The sequence below is a fragment of the Chamaea fasciata genome, unplaced genomic scaffold (genome assembly GCF_029207755.1).
Source record: "Chamaea fasciata isolate MVZ Bird 193981 ecotype frontalis unplaced genomic scaffold, bChaFas1.0.hap1 SCAF_1, whole genome shotgun sequence".
In the NCBI taxonomy this organism is placed as follows: Eukaryota; Metazoa; Chordata; class Aves; order Passeriformes; family Sylviidae; genus Chamaea; species Chamaea fasciata.
The window spans coordinates 39,307,841-39,330,889 of NW_027094086.1; the positions used below are offsets into that span (position 1 = coordinate 39,307,841).

The following is a 23,049-nucleotide window of genomic DNA, read 5'->3' on the forward strand; positions in this document are numbered from 1 at the left end:
ATTTTGTGTCTTTTTATTTTGTTTTCCTACTCCCTGAGATCCAAATACTTAAATTTTGATTTCATATGGGTTCCTCAGAGTAGTTTTGTCTGTCATTAGAAATCTCCCTTCCTATGCAAATCTGCTGATAGAAGCCCATATCAGATTCCTAAAAATACTCTGAAAAAGCCTCATACCATTTTTCTTCAAGATGACTCTCAAGAAAAAACATGAGAAGGAAAAGCAAAGATAGTAATGCATTTTTTTTCCACACAATGTTATTCAGTACTTTTTATTCCAATGTATTTTTCAATATCCATATTATCATGTTGCTGTTTCATTCTAGCTGTCCTTCAATAGTAATTTTAGTTCTTGCATTTCCATACAGACTCTTTGGATGATAGTACACCATCATGCAAACACAAGGAAACAAAACACATGTGAACAAAGCAAAATAATTTCAGCTACATTTGGTGTTAGCAGGTAAGTATTATATACAACATTTTTTCTCTCTGCACTGGTCATCTAAATGTACTTTTGCCTCTTAAATACTTTCTATCTGCATTCTATCAAACTCTCTACTAGCAAAACCACTTTTCCAAGGATTTTCTGTTTCATGCTAGGCAAGGAATATCAAGTTTTTTATTCTCTCACAAGAAAACCTGTTATTGAAGAAATCTGTCTTGTGCCATGAAAATCAGAAGTCAACAGAAAAGCATCAGTGGTGGATGCTTTTTTTGCAGGTTTGTGTCCCCTTCCCCTAGACCACAGCTACAGCAGTGCGTGTGTGGGAGGCAGTGTACTGCAGTCATGCATTTTACTTCATGGGAGCAAATTTCTTGTTCTGCATCAAATCAAATCAATGAAATTCAATCACCTGCCTTAAACAGGTTGGATTAACCATTTCCTGAACTTCAAAATTGATACTTACTGGTTGTATCAGTCTAAATAAGACCTCCATCATATAAGGAAGAGAGTGAACAACAGTACAATGTAAGGGTATTTATTACATTTCAGGTTTCCTCTGCTGATTTTAGCCATATTAACATGTTCTATATGTGTTCTGCTTTAATTATATCCCGAGTTTGTGTGACACCCAAGCCTCTTCATCTTTTTAATGAGGTTATTTCCTTTGCAAAACCAGTGCATTTTGTCAGTTTAGCAGTCCGTGACACTGCCGGAAAGTTTTCCTGATCAGTGTAGACATGAACTGACTGGAAGCCCGTCCCAGGGAGCCTTTCTTCCAAGAAGGAAAAGGCGCAGAAGGCTCTGGGCGTCCCCTGCGATGGGAAGGGGCTCCTCCATCCCAGCGCGCCCAGGCGGGGCTCCCGGCGCCCGTCCCAGGATTTTTATCATTGAAGAATTCCGTGGAGATCTGGGCGCGGAGCCCGGTGCGTCTGCCAGGCGCAGCTCCTCCTCCTCGGCCCGGGTGCGGGGGTGGCGGAGCGCTTATCCCGGGACGGGCGACCCGCGGGGTCCGGGACGGCGCCGCCGCCGCGGGCAGGTGAGCGGGGCGGGGACCCGGGACGGGACGGGACCGGACGGGACGGGACGGGACGGAGGGCGGCGGGAGGAGGCTGTGCCGCCCTAAGTGGAGCCGGCGCCGGGGGAGGGTCCGGCCGCGTTCCAGCACTCCCGTGCTTCAGCAACGATCTGCTCTTAGGGGTCCTCAGCTCACGACATTGAGGAATCTCCCGAGTCTTCGCGGTGTTGACGTTTGGAGACGTTACATGACATTCCCAGGTGAAGAAAAGGGACAAATGTAGGTGTTGGGCACTTGCTGTATTTTACTTGTGCCTGAGCAGGTCAGGTACCCGATCTGAACCCAGATGCTGCTCCTTGTATACCCTCTTCATACACCCGACCACGTGTGCTCAGGAAAAGGAAAGCTAGTGAGCTAGATCTCAAGAAGTGTGGCCAGCAGGGTGAGGGAGGTGATTCTGCTCCTCTACTCTGCTTCGGGTGCGAGGCATCACCTGAAGTGCTGATCCAGCTCTGGAGTTCTCAGCATAGTAATGACATAAAGACACGGACCTGTTGGAACAGGTATAAGGGAGCATCACAAAGATGATCAGAGTACTCTCTTGCAAAGACAGGTTGAGATTGTTCAGCCTGATGAAGAGAAAGCCCCAGGGAGATATCATTTCAGCGTTTTAGTGTGTGAAAAGGACCTACAAGAGGGCTGGAGAGGGGCTTTTTACACAGGCACGTAACCAGCAGGGCAAGAGGGAATGGCTTTGAGCTGAAAGAGGGCAGTTTAGATTAAATATCAGGAAGAAATTTACCGTAAGAATGATGAGATACTGGTTGCTCAGAGCAGTTGTGGATGCCCCATCATTGGCAGTGTTGAAGGTCAGGTTGGATTGGGCTTTGAGCAGCCTGGGCTAGTAGAAGATGTCGCTGCCCATGGCAGGGGGGGTTGGAACCAGATGCTTTTTAAGGTCCCTTCCCAACCCAAACATTCTATGATTCTATTGTTCTTCTAGCTCTTACCTGCCACATTTCTGGCAACCAAGCTGAGCAAGGATGCTCAGCTAGGGGTAGTGCCTAATATCCATATGCTCAACCAAACCGAGTTGGAATTCAGTTATTCATATTTGCTGAGGCTGTAAATGGGAAATAGTGTGCTGGGTTTAGTGTGTGAAAAAGCTAGAATGGCTGCAAAAACCTGGAGGACTGAGCAGTGTAATTGCTAACAGTTTCCATCTGAGGGAGATAGACTGTCCATTTTTGGACAGTCTATCCACTTTGGATGTGCTGAAGGTGAAGGAAGCTCTACAAACACAGGAGAGTACAAGATGGGTGGATTTATGGAGAGAAATAAAGTGGGTGGTGGCAGGGTGAGACCAGCAAGATAGTTATTTTCCATGGAACTGCCACAAAACATCCCAGAAATATGAAACTGAAATTTTATTTATGTTGAAAAGCAAGAGGCAGAAATGTAACATTTAGATGACTCCTCCCATGAAACAGACCGAGTTTGAGCAAAGAGTAGGAGCCTGCCACAAGAAAGCAAGTGTCAAAAAATTCTCTCTCCAAGAGTCTGCAGTTACTTTACACTTGCTCCTGTGTAAAGCATTTTCTCACTATGCTCTGCTAAACTTAGTGCCAAGAGCAAACTAGTGATCAGCAGGACCAAGATTATGACTCTTCAGTCATGATTGAAAGCCAGCTACAGGGTTTTAATTCTAATGTAATATCTCTTGTGACAGCTTTGTTCTTCCCTGGGATTACAGTGTTGGTAAGATTATCCTTATCAGCACATGATGCTTCAGCAAGACCTAAGGATCTGAATGACTTGTACCACAGGAGATTTTGTTGAAAGGGGAGCTCCTCTCTAAGTAGGGAGACAGTAGTTCTGTCTTTCTCTGACATCACCTGTAATGTTACACTGTAGATAAAGTGATTACTCTGGAATTCAATAAGCTTTATAGGTGGAGCCCAAACAAATACCTTGCATGTCAACACACATGTTGTTGTCTATAAGAACAATGAAATCACTCACAACAATAGCTTCAAGTCCATCACTAGATAAGATGAGAAAAATGTAGACAATTTAAAAAATGTTTGTTTGGGTTATTTGGTAAATAATATGACACTATACCCACTTCTTAACCTTTTAGAGGATATTCAGTATTGAAGTACATTGGACTTGCTCCTGGCTCAGATTTGATAAAAGCAGAAGAGAAATTTCTCTCTTAAATTTGACATTTGGGGCAAATCAAAGGCATTACAAGTAAATGTGTTTACTTTGTGGTAACACTCCTGCATTGTCTCCTAGTGCATAATCAAGGAGGCTGTTAGTAACAGACTTGCAATGGGCAGTCATATAGTTGTAATAATTTCATATATGGTGTTTGATAGAAAGAATGCTTCAAAATTGTATTTGTGGTTTCAGCAGGGGACTGGTGAGACATAGCCAGCAGAACATGGAAAAATAGGAGCCCTATCCTGTTGTAGCCCTTTGATGTTACACTGAGAGTAGAGGGATGCATTTACCATGTCGGACTCACATCATATAGTCCAAATACCAGGGTCTGGGTTTCAGTGATTGGAATGCATTCTTTTCCTATGAAATACTGGAGGTAGTGTGCAACTGAACTGTGAGAGCAGAAACTGAAACAAGATTGAGTACCCAATTTCCAGAAAAAGCCATGGTGCTTCTAGTTTTTCCTCAATCAGTCAATTATTTATTCTTTTCCTACCCTTGGATTCAGCTGGAATGATGTTGAATAAGCTTGTATCCCACTCAGCCAGCTGACTGGCAGAAGGTGAACTCATTCTGTGTCTACTCAACTGCTTTCAGATGTCTTTGGTCAAATCTGTACTGTTAAATCTGTTTTGTAGGTTTAAAAAAATACAATTTTGCACATTGGTGTATTTAAATTTCTTTCTAAATCTTTTTTTTTCTTTTTTTCTGGTGTCTATATTGAACTTAAATCAGAAATTAATACATCGAGATGTTAATTTATACTGCAGTCTGTGAGCTAACAAAGTTAAGGGTAGTGGTTTTCCAGCCAGCAAGTAATTTTCTGCTACATAAAAATTGGGTTGGAGGAAGAGGAATCAGTGGAAAGTTACATTGTTAAAACTGATCAATGTAAATATTCTATTAATATTAGAGGAAAATTCTGAAAATGCTGAATAATGTAGGACATAGATTCAGTTCTCATTTGGTAGAGATTCCACCACTGATGGATATTTTGTTGCCATGCTAGTCAATGACACCATTAATTTCATATGTGCTCCATTTAAAAGAGATTTATTTTTTAATAAAAATATCAAGTGGCATTGGTAACATACTTGCATAATACCCATATGCCAAGTTTGGGCTGTTCCTAAGAGCAATTTTGCTGGTGCCAGAATTTTCACTGGCATCCCTTTAGCAGGGAGCCATGAGATCCTGGGGGTAAGAACATAGACTGTAGGACTGGTGGAAGGATGACTTTCAAATAGCAGCTCATGTGCAGCTTAAAGTGACTCTTTAAGAAGCTTCTGTTAAAAATATATGTAATTGAAACCTGTACAAGCTATTAACCTATCATTTCTTCAAAGAATGGAGGTGAATTTGTTTACAAGGTCCGTTTCCCACAAAATTAGAATGAGTGGCATAAGTTACCAGCTTTTCAGTTCTCTTGCCAGAATTTTATCTGGCTGTTGAGTATGCAATTACTCATGGCTGGGGGCTTTGGAATCATCTTCAATCTTGTTAGTAGATTATACCTTCTCTTACTAATCAGTGATCTGTATATTCAAATTGATCCCCATATCATATAGGGGTTATTATTGATGCACTTGCTATGGATATGGACATTTTATCTGTGATTTTAAGACACTTTTGCTATCAGCTGTAGTAGTCTGTGTTCCAGATCTGAATCCCCAATAACAATACAAAATCCATTCACTTCCTTCACCCTATGTTGCAGGCTGAGCAAGTTATTCTAAGTACTGCTCAGTATTTCTGATTCAGTAGCCTGAGGCAAGCCCCCTTATTGCAGCCTTCTCCTGGGTTCTGTCAGCACAGCATGCTTTGCACACATTGAGGATTTATAGTCCTTGCTTTTATCAGAACCTTAAAAACAATAACTTACTATAGAGTAGCACTGCACCATCAGTTTTGTCCTTCTTAAACACTACTTAAACAGATATATTTTAATGTCTGAATCATACAGACTTTTCCTTTTTTTCTTTCATATTATTGATAAAATGTCTCTTCAGAGAAAATGTCCAGATCTTCCTATATCTTAGTGAGGCAGCAGTCATCAGGATATAAACGATTGTATATAAATACTTGTTACTTTTCGTCATACTGATTTCATTTGTTTGTACCATGTTGAGCATCTTTTAACACAGTGCTTGCTTCCTTTTTGTTTACTATCCTCCTGGCTTGTGCTCTACCTATGAAGCTGCCTTTGTCTGAAACCAAGAGTTTTCGCACATTTAATCTTCTGATTATCTCACCCATCTCGTGGCAGTGGGGACTGTGTGAGTGGCTGCGTGGTGCTCAGCTGCCTACTAGGGTTAAACCAAGTAGTCCTTTTTGGTGGCCAGTGTGGAGTTCAAAGGGTTTGAGATAAGGACACATTTCATTGGCATGTGTGAGAACAAATTTATAGCTACTGCAGCTACTCATTCTGCAGGGCTTGCCATGGGGCTTGCTTGTCTTGATGCATTTTAGGCTCTAGTGCTTGTTCATATGGCTGCTTTCCACTCTTGCTGTTTGCTGTACTCCTTGTCATCCATAATTCTGAAGGGAGCTGTGCTTTGCACCAGTCCACCCCTATATTCTGCCCAAAGCTTCAAATAAGGAAAACAGAAGTGTACAGCAACTTTACTCATATAAGTACACAGCTGAAGATGTAAAGTCAGAGAAGTCTGAGCTTGCTGTATTTTATGATCCTGGCACTGACTTTGGCACTTAGATTTGTTTCTTGTAGGTACTTGCTCTAGTACTGGAGCGGAAAAATCCACCCGTTAAACAAGTAGCAACCTGATTGAGGCACAGAAAATCTGTATTCAGTTATGGATTACTGAACAGGATTGCAATGTTTAAATCTCTAGCTAATGCTCAAGAATCTTAAAAGCAGCCAACAATGCTGGAGTGCTCTTGCATTCCAGTGTAACCACTACCTGCTGTCAGGCAGGCCAGGTCAGCTGTAGGAATGGATGAACTAGGGAACTGCATGTGGAAAACATATCAGTAGGGCCATGGAGCTCTCCTGGCCTTTGCTAGGGCTGGAAGATCTGAAGGAAAGGTGTGTTGTATGGATGAGGGGTAGAAAGCTGCTTTTCCCAGGGCTAACAGCAGTACCAAGTGCTGTCCCAGACAGCCCTAGGCCTTGTGAAAAAGCCATGGCTGCCTTGCTTTTGCTCAGTGGCCCTTCTGCTTCTCACTCCACTGTCTCATCCCCTTGCTGCCAGCATGAGAGGAAGAAGAAGCCCTGGGCTCTCTGCCGAGGACAGGGAGAGCCCACACCTCTGGCAGCACTCTTGGCTAATGCTGCTAAAAATACTATCCACTTACCCTCTTTTGAGAGAAATCATCTGATCAACCACATTGCAGGGATCCTGAGGCGTTGTTGAACTCCAGTCCTTCAGCCCCTATTCCATAAATACATGGATAATCTAGCCAGCAGCTATGTTAGCATAACAGAGAGACACAAAATGTTTGAACATGTGCTATACCAAAATAAGTATCAGGTGGATTTACAGAAACCTTTTTTCCTAAATTGAGAAACTACAGCTGGTTTGTTTGTTTTTTCTCTCTTTCTTTTCCATGCAGGACATGATAGGTAGAAAAGAATCTTGTGCTTCAGGACAGATACCAATGACCAACCTCAGCTGCCTTTTCTATGCACTGGAAGAATGGACTGTTGTGGAGTTCCTGAAGAAATACCTTTTTCATGTGATTATTGGCTCACTGACAATTAGTGGAATATTAGTTTTTTTTATAGTTCCTTTAACAATCGTCTTTTTCATTTACCTTAGTAATATTTTGCTTTTAATATATCAGAGGAACAATGAGTTAAAAGCAGATCCCTTGAGTGATGTTTGGAATAGTGTAAGAAAAACAATAGCAAGCTTTTGGGATATATATGCAAGAATATGGCATGGTGAGTATGATATGACTTGTCTGAAGCTTTGATTTACAGTAAGTGGTAAATATACAGAAGTTTTAATTTTATTTTTTTTCTTCCACTAGATGAAAATAAGTTACATTTATTATACTTTGTATGGTGTCTTTGAACATTTTGTAATATAAAACTTTCTCCACATCCTCCTTGTACTCTGCCTATTCTAATCCCATCCAAATGGCTCATGGCAGGAGCTGTAGTAGGGATGGAAATGAAAGCAGACAAGGTGGAACAGAGCTCTTAGTTGGCAAAATCTGGGTCTTTCTCAAGTCTTTGTATATGTATATTAGTCTTCTCGTCTGGCTCCACCTGAAACAAACTAAATGTAGGAAGGGTCATGACAAGGATTCATACAAGTGCATATCTGTGAGGAAATTCCCTTCCACTTTGAGTATACTTAACTCTTGTAGCGAGAACCTCTCTTTGGGATTCTTACAGATTATGGTTTCAATTTAAACATCTCACCTTCTCTAAAAGAGGAACACTTTATTATGGAAAATCCCAAACTCCTCATTCTCATTGACACAGAATGGAGATTCATACTTCCAGATTTCAGGAAAGTATCCAAACTGTTTGCCTTTGTTTCTGAAAATGAAGCATTTTCACACTAGTTACTAATTTCTTTAAAAATATTATTATTGTACTATTTACAAAAAAGTTCCTAATGGGAAATAAATACTTTACTTCCCGCACTGGGGAAAATGTGGGGTTCAAGTCTGATCTCATGATTAAACTGATGAACAAATCAGTCTAGTGATGTGCTGTGGTATTTGAGGGACTTTCTTTGTGCTTTTGACCAAAAGTTCCATCCAGAACGTAACTATTTTGAAAGCTACTACAGAGGCTTTCACAAGTCTCTGAAGGTCATTTAACAAAGGACAGTAAAAAGTTTTCTTTAAACTGCCAGATGCTTTACAGATATCATTGTCAGTGTATTGCTTTCCATCCCAAACAGGTTATGAGCTTCATGGTGTGGAAAACCTCCCAGAAGGACCAGGCATTCTAGTGTATTACCATGGAGCTATTCCTATAGACTACCTTTACTTTTTGTCTAGGCTGTTTCTGTGGAAGAAAAGACTTTGCCTGTCAGTAGCTGATCATTTTGTGTTTCGTTTACCAGGTAAGAATATGTCCTCTTGTATTTAAGCTTTCTGGGTTCACCTAACTTCTCCTGGTTTTGGTGAACTTTACGTTTACTATGCTTGAAAGAGAGCTTTTAAACTAAAAGACTGCTTTTAGATTTTTAAACTAAAAGTTGGTAGATGTAACAGGACAAACAGGGTAGCATATCCTGTCTTTTCAGTGAAAACATTGGTAAACCCTCCAAAGCCAACAAATAGACATATAATCCTTTTGGGATGAAATGTCACTCCTCAGGACAAAATGCTGGATAGGACTCTACTATTGACCCAGTGCTGACTGGTCAGGAGAAGATACAGAGAAGCAAAGATAATTCAATTTTAGAAAAACAAGGCCTAAAGAAGAGTGTCCAGAAGGAATAGCAGGGGAATTATTTAAGGGCACCTTTATGCCACTAATATTGAAAGCTGTTTTAATATAGAGAATAGAGGAAGCTATTTAGAAGTAGAAAGACATTCTTTGGAAAACAAAGTTTTTCTAAAAACAAGTATTATAAACTCAAGTAAATTTGATGCTAAAACTACATTCAGGCACTCCTAGAAAGATGACAATAGTTTTCTCAAGGCATACTTAGCAAATACTGGGTAGTACTGAGCATATCAGAAGTAGGAAGTCATCAAAAGATGATTGGCTTTTAAGAGAACCCTCAAAAAAAGAGAAAGTTTAGCAAAATGTTGCAAAGGAGACTCCTTTTTTAAGGGATAAATAAAAGGGTACTGTTGAAATTGAAGTGTCCCTAGCACAGATTTTTATTACAAATATAAAATACACATTTGTTAGGACTAAGCAACACTCAGCTGTGCAGTTCCTGGACAACTGGTGTGTACACAACGTATTGATCGCATTACGTTCATGCTAGTGCAACAAAAGGTGGCAAATGCTGTATCAACCTTCAAAAAGGCTATAAAAAGGCATCTGGTAAGAAAGACTACAAATAATTAAAATTAGACCTCCCCATTGCATCAGAAGATGTGTCTAAAAGTGAAATTCCTCCCTAACCTTCTTTCGCTCTACTTTGCTTGCTTTTTGCAAAGACATATTACACTTCACAGATTGTTTTTTTAAAGAATGCTCATGACCATATGCTGGACCTCAGTTCTGTTTATTTCCAGGATTAATTACAGTTACAGGAGAATTCTTCTTGTGAGTTAATAGTTCTCTCCATCTCAGAATAGCTGCTAAGTAATAAAGTTACAAAAAAGGAGAAGGATGATTCAGAGGTGTGGCATGGCTTCCTTTGAAGAGTTAGGATATCAGACAGAAGCCTTGCGTGGCTGAGGGATAAAAAAATCTGTGAAACCTGGAAAAGGGGAATAAGAAGTGATAATATTTTCATGTAATACATACATACTTTTTTGTCAAAAGTTTTAAAGCCAAGCAAATGAAGAACCTCTTTGCTTAATAATGATATGGCATTCCTGACTTTAGGATGAAACAGAAATGTGTCTTGATTTCAAAAAGGGATTAAACAAGGTCAACATCTGTCTTTAACAGAAAGATCTATCAAGCATGATACCTTGAATAAGATTAAATACAATTAAATTACAGGATTCAGCACTGTGTTGCCCACTGTCTTCCAAAGTTTTTGTTGCAGACCTCTGTCAGTCCAGAGTTGGTGCTTCCATTTATTAATATAAAATTTTTTTTTTTCAAACTATGCTGTTTGAACAGGGAATTTGAAGATTCTGGAAATGCTTTCTATCAGAGTTCCAAAGTGATATATTTAAAATATGAAGGTAATATTAGAAAGCATAGAGTATGTCTATGGTTCTCAATCTGTCTTTTAGAGGAATCCCAGTCATGGAAACAGAGGAAGGAAATTCGCTGTGGTGAATTCATTCATGATTCATTCATATGGTGCTGAAATTGCCCTGCTAGCTTCTGTCATTCATGCATCTTGAGAGTCTTAGAGCAGTTCAATTTGATCCACATAGTTTGCAATTTAAGCACAAAATACTCAATTAAACAGCTCAAAACCTCAATGTTTAAAATGTTAAACATCACAGTTTAAAAGAAGACCAAAAATAGCTTCTTGTCAGGTATCTATTATTGTAGTCATCTTTATTGTACTGATTCTTTTTTTTTTTTTTTTTTTTTTTTTTTTTTTTTTTTTTTTGTATTAAAATACGTAAAAAAAACGGAGAGAGGAATAGATGCTTATTTTCAGATTTGTAGCTATGACCCACAAGTTTTGTTGACATAATATGGCTGATAATTATGGAAGATTGTATGTGGAAGCATTTTTTAATTGACATATTCCTGACAAGATGGTTCATCTTCATACTATTTGGGCAAAAATATTGTCACGTATTTGTCATTTTGCCAGCATTTATTCTGTAGGTGTCTTACTTCCTTCATAAAAATTTGTCTTAGCCTAAATATATAGCTACTAGATTTTAATTTAGCTGTAGTCTGGCTCCTACATGCAAACAGTATTTGGGAGATACATTGTTATATTAAAAGTACATTTGCTACTTATTTATTTCAGGACTTAAATTACTATTGGCAGTGACGGGTGTTATACCGGGTACGAGGGAGGAGTGTCTTGTTGCACTGAAGAATGGATACTTGGTGTCCATCTCACCAGGTGGAGTTCGGGAAGCGCTGTTCAGTGACGAAAGTTACCAGCTCATGTGGGGAAATCGAAAAGGCTTTGCTCAGGTTGCTCTAGAAGCAAAAGTGGTGAGTGCCATACTTTACCAATCCCAGTTCATCCTTTCTGCATATCTGCTTCCTTATAAAATGCAGCTTAGGAGCACTTGTTGGGAAATCTTCCAAGAGAAATGGTTGGGAAGTAAAGATTTCATTTCCTTTTCCCACTGCTTTCCTTGAGCACATTCATTCACAAGCAGCAAGAGTTTTGTGGAACTGTCAAACTTTTTCTTGACTGTTTTAAGGCATTGATCTCTGTGGTTCCATGTCTACAGTTCCATCATGCAGGCATCCAGTGTTTCATCTTGACTGTATTTCAGGAATCTGCACTGTGGTACTTCTCCATACTGCCCTAAGGTTTTGTTCTTTTTTTCTTATCCTTATAGACATACATCTTTTTCTTACTTCCACATAGCCGGTCATTTTCTTATGTTTCTTTGATGTGTTATCCTTATGTTTCTTCTCATTTATTCTGGGAGGGTCTAGGATTTTGTCTTTATCTTTACTTTTCTTCATGTTTGTGAAAGATTGCATCAATTAACTCAAGATGTGTCTACATCAGTGTCTGAGTTTGAATCCTGTGTGCATTTTTGAAGCAGTTTTTGCATTTCCCTCACCATGCTTTCATTCACATCAAGGAACATGTTAGAACACAGGAGCTGCATTCCTTCTGGCTGAAACTAAACCATAATTGGAACCTAATCCTCTCCAGCGTCAAATGGTCATTCAGTGCCAAACAAGAATTAGTTCTACATAAAAACAAAGCATATGTTAAGTGTAGATGTCAGATTCTCAGCGTGCTCTAGACACGTGCTTCTCTTGATTTGCACTCCACCAATGTACTCATGGCCGAGGTTTCAGTTTCCATATGGATGATGATCTACAAACACAACCTTCTACCACTAGCTCTGACTACTTATATCTAAATCTACTTGGGAGGCTGCTTTTCTGATACAGTCTCTGGGAAATTATTTTATGTGGGATGGCATGCAGCTGAAAGAGCAGCAACCCTGTCTTTTTCCTAACTGACACTTCTCCTCATCATCACCACCTCTAAACACAAGTTTTCTGCCTTAATTTAGGCTTAGCATACCTAGTGCTTTTTGTGTCTGACAATACAGGTGCAAATCCAGGCTTTCTCTGTTCTTCCATGCACTTTCTGGTGCTTTTTCATGAACTGCACAACCATCACTTTTCCCTCTCATTCTTAGGAATATCTCACCAATTGCAGTGCTCTTTGACCTTCCACATAAAGTTTTCTGTCTATATAGGAGAAGCTGCACAGGGAATTGAGTTCTTCCCATGAAACTTTAATTTCTTAACATCCCTTTCAGATTTTTGTACAGTTATATCTATTTTGCACCTCATCCAATTTGTTGCTTCTCAAACTTTGGTTTTTTTTTTGCTTTCTCAAACTCTTGTGCTGTGGCTCCCTAGTACCAAGGATCTGAAGGTGCAAATTGTGTGCTTCATGTTAATATTTCTTCATAACTCTATCTTTAAATTATTGTGGGGAGATAATAAACACTAGAATAAACTTAGGGGCATTTACCCAATGGATAAAGTAATTTTAGACCTGGAATCCTGTTTCCACATCTTGTCTTACGAAGCCTTTTAAAAATCAGGTTTTATGTTCTTCTTTATGGCTTCTGTTCATTTTCCTGTCCTTTTTCACAAAAGGGTAAATGGTAGTCATAATACTTCACATATTGTGTGGGCCTGCTGCCCACCACTACTGGGGAAGTATCAGAATGTGAATGGGATAAACTCAGTCAAATTCATATGGGCATTTTGAGTACCCTAATAGTCTTCTTATGTATTAATTGAATAATATGCTGAAACAGTTAGAAAGAGTTGTCACTTTAAAAACTTGAGAGATTTCTATTGATTTTGTTTTCATCTCTGTCTTTCAAGCTACTTCAAACATCTGGACAAACTTTTGCCAAATGTTCTCCTTCACCTGGAACCTTACAGTACTGCAATGTAACAGGTTGTGGGTTTTTAAATAAAAATTGAATTAAAAACTCTGAGTGCCTTTACATAGATTGTCACCCTGATCAAAACACATCACAAGAATCCTTGCCAGTAATTCTAATTCTACCAGTTTTCCATAATATAGAAGCACATGGAAATAACTGAATAGTAGTACCTCAAATTGTTACCTCCTTTTCTTGACAGAATTTGTATTTGGTTTTTGATGGGGATCTTTAAAATTTTATTTAATTAATTGAGTATTCTTTGAGGTAAGGTTCTTGCAGTGTGAAAGGGTCTTGTGGTCCTTTGATGTTTGGTAAACAGGCACTATGTAGGACTGTTACCAGGAGGGGAGAGAGTGTGCATTATCCTTTGACAGCTACTAGCCTGGGCTCACCTTTACAGTTCTGTTGGTTCTTATATCTCTTATAATTACCCTTATTCAGCTTTGTGGGTTTTTTATGATCACAAAGTCTGACTGGATCCCAGTATGGTGGGCATTGCTGTAATTAGCTTGCAAGCTTCACTGAACTTTGGGCATCATTGATATTTTTCTGGAAATCTAGAATCAAACAAACCCTAGATAACTAAACACTTAAAAAAAACCCCCAAACAAACAAAAAGCCAAAAAACAACAACAACGACAAAAAAAAACCCACAAGCAAAAAAACACAAACCCGGTACATTTAACAATACAGGGGGCAATATTATCTTTATATATCCCTTCTTATATAAAGTTAGGTCCATAGTAGTCACTGGATCCCATCTTTTAACACATTTCAAGTTTGATTGTTTGTTCTTGCTGCATCCTTTTTAATACTGGCCAGACTAGTCTGCCAGGTTGATAAAAGACTGGGGTCTAGTGGATGCCAGGCACTCATCAAAGCCTCTCTATCACTGGCCTTCACAAATGGATAGGAGAGAGAAAATAAATCAAAAGATTAATGAGCTGAGATTAAGACTGGGAGAAATCACTCACTGAATGCCATTATGGGCAAACCAGACTCAACTTAGGGATATTAATTGCATTTATTAGTAACAAAATCACAGCAAGAAAATGAGAAGTAAAGTAAAAGTCTAAAAAACATCTCTTGCCCTACCTCTCCCTTTTTCTTTGGCTCTACCACCTTCCCTGCAGTGGCACAGGGAGATGGGGAATGGGGTTCATGGCCAGTTGATCACATGTTGTTTCTGCCACTGCTCAGAGAGGAATCCTTCTCATGTTCTAGCTTGAGGTCCATCCCACAGGAGACAAACTTCAAATTGAGTCCAACCCGGGCAACAGGTTCTCCATGAACATGTGAGTCACTTTTCCACAGCGTACAGTCCTTCAGGCACAGCCTGCTCCAGTGAGGGTCCCCCTTAGGGTCACAAGTCCATCCAGGAAACCTGCTCTAGCATGGGCTTCTCTCCCCATGGGTCTGCAGCCTGCTGTCAGGAGCCTGCTCCAGCACTGGTTTCCTACAGCTACAAAGCCCTCTTTCAGGTATCCACACTCTGGCGTGGGGCTCCTCCATGGTCTGCATGTGGATCTCTGCATCGCTGTGGTCCTACACGGGCTGCAGGGGCACAGATGCTTCATCATAGGGTGCAGGGGAATCTCTGCTCTGGAGCACCTCCTCCCCCTCCTTCTGCACTGACCTTGGTGTCTGCAGGGCTGTTTCTCTCACTCTGTTCTTTTTTTCTCACTCTGTTCTTCTCTGTTTGCAATTACACATGCAATTTTTTTTTTCTTCTTAAATACATTATCACAGAGGTGTTATGATCATTCCTGATGGGCTTGGCTTTGACATGCAGCTTGTCTGTCCTGGAGCTGGCTGGCACTGGCTCTGCCAGACATGAGGAAAGCTTCTGTCAGCTTCCCACATAAGCCACCCTGTAGCTCCACCTCTACCAAAATCTGGCCACAAAACCAAATGCACTGGGGATAGACTCATCCAGATATCAGAACTTGTTTTATTATGTAGCAATTAATATAAATTTGCTAACAGTTACTCAGATATCATGAATAAAAGCAAGATAGAATTATAAGGGTATTTTAGAACTTTCTCTATGTACAGTGTAGCCATCAACAAAAGAACTACACACACTTTATCAAAATGACTACATGGTGGTTAATAACCTGTCACAGATTACTTGAATGGGAATTTCAAGACAAAACTTACTTTATATATGAATAGGCATTCCCATCCATCACATAATATTACAGAAATTCAATAGTTTTTCCACTTAAAAAGTTGAAGAAAAGCAAACTAGGAAGGTAGTTTCAGCCTCAGACCTTACCTGTAAAGTTTCCACATTTAATTTTGTGTAACTCTGCTTAACAGGAGTCAGAAAGTGTTACTGTTTCATGTTATGACTCAGTGTACCTCTGGGACATATATTTGTCTCAATGAAATTCTTCCATGACCTTCAGAAATACTGTCTGTCTATGGTTTGGTTTTGACAGGCTAACCAGGAGGGATCATCACTTCTGAAGATCTCTGAATTTAATCTGTGCCAAAAAATTCCTTCAAGCTGAGTTAGGTGAAAAATAAACAGGAACTATGATTTATAAAATTCTCTTGTATGGGCAAGGGGTTTGGACTACATGTTCTCCAGAGGTCTCTCCCAGCCTCAGCTATCCTGTAATTCTGTGACTTTCAAGATGGCTGGGTGTGATCCAGCTCAGTTCCAGCACAGCAAATATAAATGTGTGGGTTACCGCAGATCTGGTTGTGCTGCTTTGCAAATGCAAGATTTTCTGTGTATACCTGTGTTTTCCAACTTAGAGAATGAATGTTGCTGCCTACCCTGTGCCTCAATGGCTGATCATTGTATGAGAGTAACTTCTGTAGGTGCCCGATTTCTTTATAGCCTACCATATGTTTCTCTTGTACTATTCCTAAAATTTAAGGTATTTTGTCTGTGTGACAGATTGTTTCAGCTATTAATTGAATAGTGCACATCTATAAGATGTAAAATGTTTGAATACTAAGTGTGGTATTTTTAGTGTCCGGCACTTAAATGTTTTTAAAAGTCATTACTGATTACTTTTTAAGGGTTTATTTCTAACAACGTCCCTTAATTTCACATTTTGAAAAGTTTACTATTACAACTTCAGGCACGTTTGATCCTTTTGTTCTCTCGGGTATTTTTTCCTTTCAATGCTTTCTATCACTCTGAGTTATTTGGTAGGCTCTAGTTAGGTCTTTTTCTTGCTTGTTTTTTTTCTCATCATGCAGTTTCAGTTCAGTGGTAGTGATTCTTAACAGTACAAAAGTCTTCTTTCACTACCTTCTGGACAAGTTGTTCCAACAACCTGTTCAAATTAGAGTTTCTGAAAAAGGAAAAGGGACACGAGAGGAGAAAAAAGTCTTTTCATATATGGATACAATTACTGTCTGTTTGTCTACAAATTATGAAATCTTACCTCAGGCTGTGAGCCATGACTGTTTCAAGTGCAGGTATCTTAAGCGTGTTTCTTTTCCATCACAATGTTGAAGTGAACTTGTCCTGTAAGTACCTAAGGATCCGCCCTCCAGAAGGTGTGTAGTCCAGGTCAGTGAGGACACACAGTTGCCTTTCTTTTGTGTCAGGGATCTGGAGAAGCCTTTTCCAGTGAAGCTTTATCCAAACATTACTGCTTCAGTAAGACCCTATTTGAGAAGCAGATGAGCTGAGCCAACCGTGAATGTCTGCTTGCTTTCTGCAAGACTTCACAAACAGAATACTTTCCTATTCACCAATCATGACAAAAGCCTTAGACAGAGAAAATATGGAAATTTGTTTTCTGTTCCAGTCAGTGATATTACAGCAAATACATATCACAGAAGTTATATAAAACCTAGTGCAATGTCAGCCATTTTATTTACAGATAGTGACTTAAAAACAGCTGTTTGTGGGAGATAAAAAATAGAATTTTTTTTCTATTCTGGTGGTTTTTATATCAAGATTCCTTGTTTACTTTACTTTACTTAACTGAGTGATAATTACCCTCTGTATTTGAGTGATTTTCTTAGCTGCATTAACAGGCACTAAAACCAGAAATTCAAACCTGGTATAACATTTCCACCTTTTTATTTTGTTTTTTTTGTACTTAGCCCATCATTCCAATGTATACTCAAAATGTCCGTGAAGGCTATAGGATGTTTAAAGAAAGAAGTAAGAACTTAAAAATATATTTTATGTATTTGGAATGTTTTATCTATTTTCTCTCAGACTTCTCTTACTTTAATCTTAAACTTTGCCTTTTAGACTTTTGCTTACTTTGGATTTTCTGACACTTGTTGTGGGTCAAAGGTAGCTCAAATTTGGAAATAGCATGGGTGTAACTGGTTGTGTGTGATTTGGTTCTTTAATGAAGTCTTTTTTTTCTGGCCTATTAAGTCTATCAAGCTTTGTTTTGGTGGACAGTTGCCTCAATCCTGTAACAATTTCCTGACTGTCAAATAAAGCATGCATTTTTAAGAAGTCTTCTACATTTATCAGATTTCACATTTGGATTGTGTTTTCTGTGACTGCAATCTCATTTTTTTCTCCCATAAACCATTTCAGGATTTTTTAGACAGTTATATGAAAGCACTCGATTGCCTTTTACTCCTCCATATGGAGGACTTCCAGTTAAATTTCGCACGTACATTGGGAAGCCAATCCCTTATGATCCGAATATAACTACAGAGGAATTAGTTGAAAAGGTAGGTTCTTTCTCCTTGCACTATTGAACTACATACTTTCCCATCTACTATAGGTGCACTTGAAACCAGTTTTTTGCATGCTTGAATAAAGACAAATATACACTCTTCCTAGCTTGTTACAGCTATGGGCAGTTGAGGTTTGGTATTATTTAATGTACTAATGCCTACCAGTAAATATTGATATAGTAACAGTTGATTGGGATGCCCTCATCCTTTTAAAATGTATGAGCTCTGTCTCCTTGTTATATTAACTTTCTTCCTCCCATGCGTTTGATAACTTTGATAATAATTATGATAACTGAAATGACATAAAAATAACGTTTTAGATGCAGTTTTCAGTAATTATGAAAATAAATTTCATAAATAACAACTTTCAGAATCTTCAGTGAATAGCATAGGGCTCTAGAAGCAAAGTTCTTCAAGAGCTTCAGTCTCATTGTCAAAATGAAAACGTTAAAAAGTTGCATCCAAAATATAAAAATATTTACAGTACCTACAGTTTGGTGAAACTAGTGATGCCCAGGAGCATAAAAGTCTTTATAGATATAAAGTTAAAGCATTTTGCAAAATATTAAGCTAAACTGAAAATACAGCTTTAAATTTTTTTATGAAAGATGAAAGGAGGATTTTATGAAAAAAAAATCTGCTACAACCTAGAAATACACAAACAAATCAACTGTCAGAAATCACGTACTAAAAACCACCTTGCTAGCCCCAAAAAGGTGCAACAAGGCTAACTTTTCTTCTTTTGTTTTCTTTTTTCCTTTTTAAAGGGTCTATTGCATGTTGTTCTGAGTTTCACAGAAGTGAAACCAGAAAGACAGGTTTCGTCCCTTACAAGGGAACACCCCCAGCAAGCTGTAGAATTTGGTCTTAGCACCTTTAGGAGGCTGGAAGCAATATGACTGCCCTTATGGTTATTCATATTCTTGTATTTTAAGGGAGCAGTATTTTGTGTACCTGCAAAAGTGAAACTGAAATTTCCCATTTTATTGATTTACCTTACTTTGGCGGCCCCCTTTGATCACCACCCACTTTGGTGGGAGTACAGTTAGGTCTTCTGTGGCTGATATTACTTTAAAAAAAAGGCAATCTAAATGAGGTTTGAGGTGAGCAGTAGCCTGGCTGACCTCTGTCTGATCCTGCCCTGCAAAGGAGTTAAGACATGAATCTGTCAGGTTTGACTACTCTCTTCTTATATTCACAGTGATATTCTACTATAACTCTGGGGTAGATCAGTGGAGTATGTAGCTACCCTTACTTCAAATTTAAATAAACAAGGGAAACCAAAAGGAGATAATTTCTTATTTCTTGTATAAATATAGAATATTGTATTCATTCTCTTCCTAAACTTGCATTTGAATCTCATAGAAAGAGTGTTATGAATTTTCTTATTATGTACATGCTGTATATGATAAAATTATGGGAGAATTCCTGTTGGGAAGGACAGACAGAGGTTCCTACACCAAAGTCTTAGTTCAAGATAAGTCAGCTATAAGATCAGATGAGGTGATCAGGCTTTATCCACAATTTTTGATGAAAATTTTCAGGGATGGGAGATTGCAGAAACTTAATGTTTGCATGTGTTAAAGGCTACTTTGACTAAATAATGACCACATCTGATAAATCTCAACAATTTGAGCCTACCTAAACTGCAGTCTTTTTTTTTTTGTTCTTTTCCAAGAAATGTGTCATTAGGACAACTAGTTAATATAAAACAATTTTTTTTTTTTACAGTAGAGCTATGTGTGAATTTTCCCTCTTGAACCTCTGAGAAGTTAGTAATTATACTGTTCTTCCATGCATAAAATAGGTCTGTAAAGGCAAATTTCTCTTCTCTTTTCAGACAAAGACTGCTGTCCAGGCTCTCATAAGCAAGCACCAAACAATCCCAGGCAACATATGGAAAGCTTTACTGGAGAGATTTGATAAACGTCGTAAAAGCGATTAGAATGCTCATGTTTATTTCATTGGCTTTACAGCATACAGTAAAAAACAATGTCATACAGCACTGGTCACTAATAGTTGGTGTTAACCAGTTTAATTTACAAATTTCTACAGATTTGGTGGAAGAAAACAATGTCTAGAAAGTTCCCCCATGTCTTTGAGAATATCCTGAACTAAGAAAGATTGATGAAGATGACTTATGTGCAATTGCAATGCAACAGCTAAATTCCCCCAAAGGAAATCATGCAGCCAAGGTTTTCCTGGTTCCTAAAACAAGTATATACCGACTTCTGAGAGCCTTAGTGGTGTTGTCTAGGTCCGTGCATTTGTATTTTGAGAACAGCCTGGTTTCAGAGCAGAGCCTCAGGGTTGGCGTTGTCCCACCAGAGACCACCCCACGGGGGGCACCTTCCCTGAGGGCCCCAAGCAAGACATGTCAGAAAAAACTGTCTTGCTTTAGGTAATCAGCTACTGCTTACACCATTCTCCTAGAGACTACAAAAAGAGACATAATCCCATTAAAACAGATGCTAGACTCCTTCAAAAACATCAGCTTAGTAGTGCATACCCTGAAAAGCAGGACTGTTTGCATCCAAGACTTCTCCCCCACAAAAAAAGGGTTCTCAAAGAGAGGAAAAAAAAAGCTCTAGTTCAGTGTAGCAAATATTGCAAATACATGTAGAAGGTACTTTCAAGTCTGAGCTGGTTTGTGCATGCTCTATTGCACCACAGCATAGATGTTTAGTGAATGAGGCTGCCCCAGCCTGAAAATCCCTGGATACGCTGTGTGCAGTATGGCTGTGCTGTATTTACTCAAATCTCCCAGTGAACAGGCTTGGGGGAAGCTTTCTTAGGCAATGCATCTTTGAGGCTTATCATCACTGCTGGTTTGCCTGAAAATGCAGTACTGCAAGACAGCCAGTACAGACTGTTTGGAAAGGCAGTCTTGTCTTCCTAATGCAACTTGTGGAAAACTGGAAGTTAGTGCAAAGCAGAATGTGTTTTTACAGGCTGTGGGATGTTGTTATTGGTGGGAGTGGGACAACTTTGTGTAATCTATCCAATATGCCATTAAATGCAACCTAGACTTAACTTCAAAGACCAATATAGGTAATTTTTGTGCCTCATTTTTCCTTCATGTACTCTTAATATGTAAATAATCTTTCTTCTCAACATCCTAAAAGCATCTATGGAAATATATGTAATGTTTGCCCATTTTTCAGTAGAAAACTGAATCTGCCCTTTGGATTATTATAAATTCTTCCCTGACCCTGCTCTTCACAACTATTTCTTAAGATACAGTAGTCTTTACTTTACCTTTACTATAACTGCTGTAAACAGGCAGAAAGATTTTTTTCTCAGCAGAGACTCAGCATGCATAGGAGATGATAAACTAAAGCAGATCAAGATGCAGACTGTTATGCCTGGACATAAGCAGGAATTCAAACCGTGAAGTCTTACATGCCGCACTGCAGCGATACAAGCTAAAATTCAAAGCCTGAGCTTAAGTCAAGGGAGAAAAGGAACTAAAGGAAAAGGTTATAGAATACTAAAATGGACATGGATGAAGAAGCAAGAGGAATTATAAGTAACCAGAGTCTGAAGGCTTTCTTTGTATTGCAGAAACTGGAGAAGGACTAGACAGAATTATTGTCTGACTATCCTGTTTTTCAAGTGCATTCATACCATCATGGAATGTGTCCAAAGAAGGGCAACGAATCTGGTAAAGGGTCTGGAGCACAAGTCTTACGAGGAAAATAGGAGGGAGGTGGGGTTGTTTAGCCTGGAGAAAAGGAGCCCAAGTGGGGACCAACACCTTCAACTACCTGAAAGTGTGGTTGCAGCCAGGTGGGAGTTGGTCTCTACTCTCAGGTAATAAGGGACAGAACAAGAGGAAAAGGAAGTTGAGCTGCGAGAGATTTTGATTGGATATCAGTAAAAACTTCTTCACTGAGAGGGTTGTTAAGCATTGGAACAGGCTGCCCAGAACAGTGGTGAAGTCGCTATCCCAGGAGTTAATTAGATGTGTAGATGTGGCACTTGTGGATGTGGTTTAGTGGTGGGCTTGGCAGAGTTAGGCTGTTAATTGGACTCAGTGGTCTTAAACTTCCTTTCCAACTTAACGATTCTGATTCTGTGACCAATTAACCACTTCAGTAATCAGAATTTGCACAACCTTTCAAATGCCATGCTGCCTGATACATGATGCTAGGAGCTGTGCTGTAACTCAAAATGGAGCACAGACCTTGGGTAGGAAATATGTAATCAGAGCACTGATTATCTTTCAAAGCAGAGATTCCTGTCTCTATCTCCTCTTTTTTAGACAGCTGTTAATATTTTCTAACAAGGCTTAAGTTTTTCCTGGGCTATTACATCTTTTAGAAGCAACATTGTGTTGTCTGCAGCTTCTCTGAGTAAAAAATAATTTCTATTTGTTGTCTTCTGTCACAGTTGTCTAAGAGTATTTTCTGGGGTCTCAAGATGATAGACAAAATTATTACTGAGAAACAGGAGGGATTTTGAATGATGTATGTTATTTTTCTAATAAAAAATTGTAAACAACTTTTCCAGAAACATTATAGTACTCCTCTAATAATAAGCAGTTATTCTATTATTTTAGTGGCTCACTCTATTTTTTTACTCTTTTTAGAGCAATATTATAGAAACTAGAACTAAAAACTGGTGTTATAGAAACTAGAATTCTTGTCATACAAATAGAAATGTAATTGCAGATCAAATCACTCCCTTGCTACACTTATTTTGTAGCCTCTCCATTCATACAACAAAAAAAGAAATGAAAACCAGCAAGTGACCTGTCCCTGCCTCAAAATTAAAATAGTATTTATGACTCTTGTTAGGTATAATTTGCCCAGTAAATAATGCAGGGAAATTCTGGGTTTGTGTATAAAGCTTTTTGTGTATAAAGTTTAACCAGCTCAAACCACAAAATTTTGCATTGGGGAAAAATATCATACTGATAACACAGTAAATTAATAAAATCGTAGAGTCATAGAATATCCAGAGTTGGAAGGGACACAGAAAGATCA

The 23,049-nt window shown here is 38.8% G+C and overlaps 1 protein-coding gene across 1 annotated transcript; it reads left to right on the top strand.

Moving 5' to 3' along the window:
* The first annotated feature begins 1,403 nt into the window (after positions 1-1,403).
* Positions 1,404-22,565, top strand: LOC136301953 (DGAT1/2-independent enzyme synthesizing storage lipids-like). The gene is made up of 7 exons (XM_066205214.1): positions 1,404-1,483; positions 7,262-7,592; positions 8,569-8,733; positions 11,242-11,435; positions 17,462-17,522; positions 17,916-18,055; positions 19,902-22,565. The coding sequence occupies exons 2-7, from the start codon at positions 7,265-7,267 to the stop codon at positions 20,004-20,006; spliced, it is 993 nt and encodes a 330-aa protein (XP_066061311.1). The 5' UTR covers positions 1,404-1,483; positions 7,262-7,264; the 3' UTR covers positions 20,007-22,565.
* Positions 22,566-23,049: the final 484 nt, after the last annotated feature.

Bases quoted from the DNA above. Each gene is read 5' to 3' on its own strand.
- LOC136301953 (XM_066205214.1), top strand. From the start codon at position 7,265: ATGATAGGTAGAAAAGAATCTTGTGCTTCAGGACAGATACCAATGACC. The intron at 11,436-17,461 runs GTGAGTGCCATA...TTTTGTACTTAG, and splicing joins TTGCTCTAGAAGCAAAAGTG to CCCATCATTCCAATGTATAC. The intron at 18,056-19,901 runs GTAGGTTCTTTC...TTCTCTTTTCAG, and splicing joins CAGAGGAATTAGTTGAAAAG to ACAAAGACTGCTGTCCAGGC.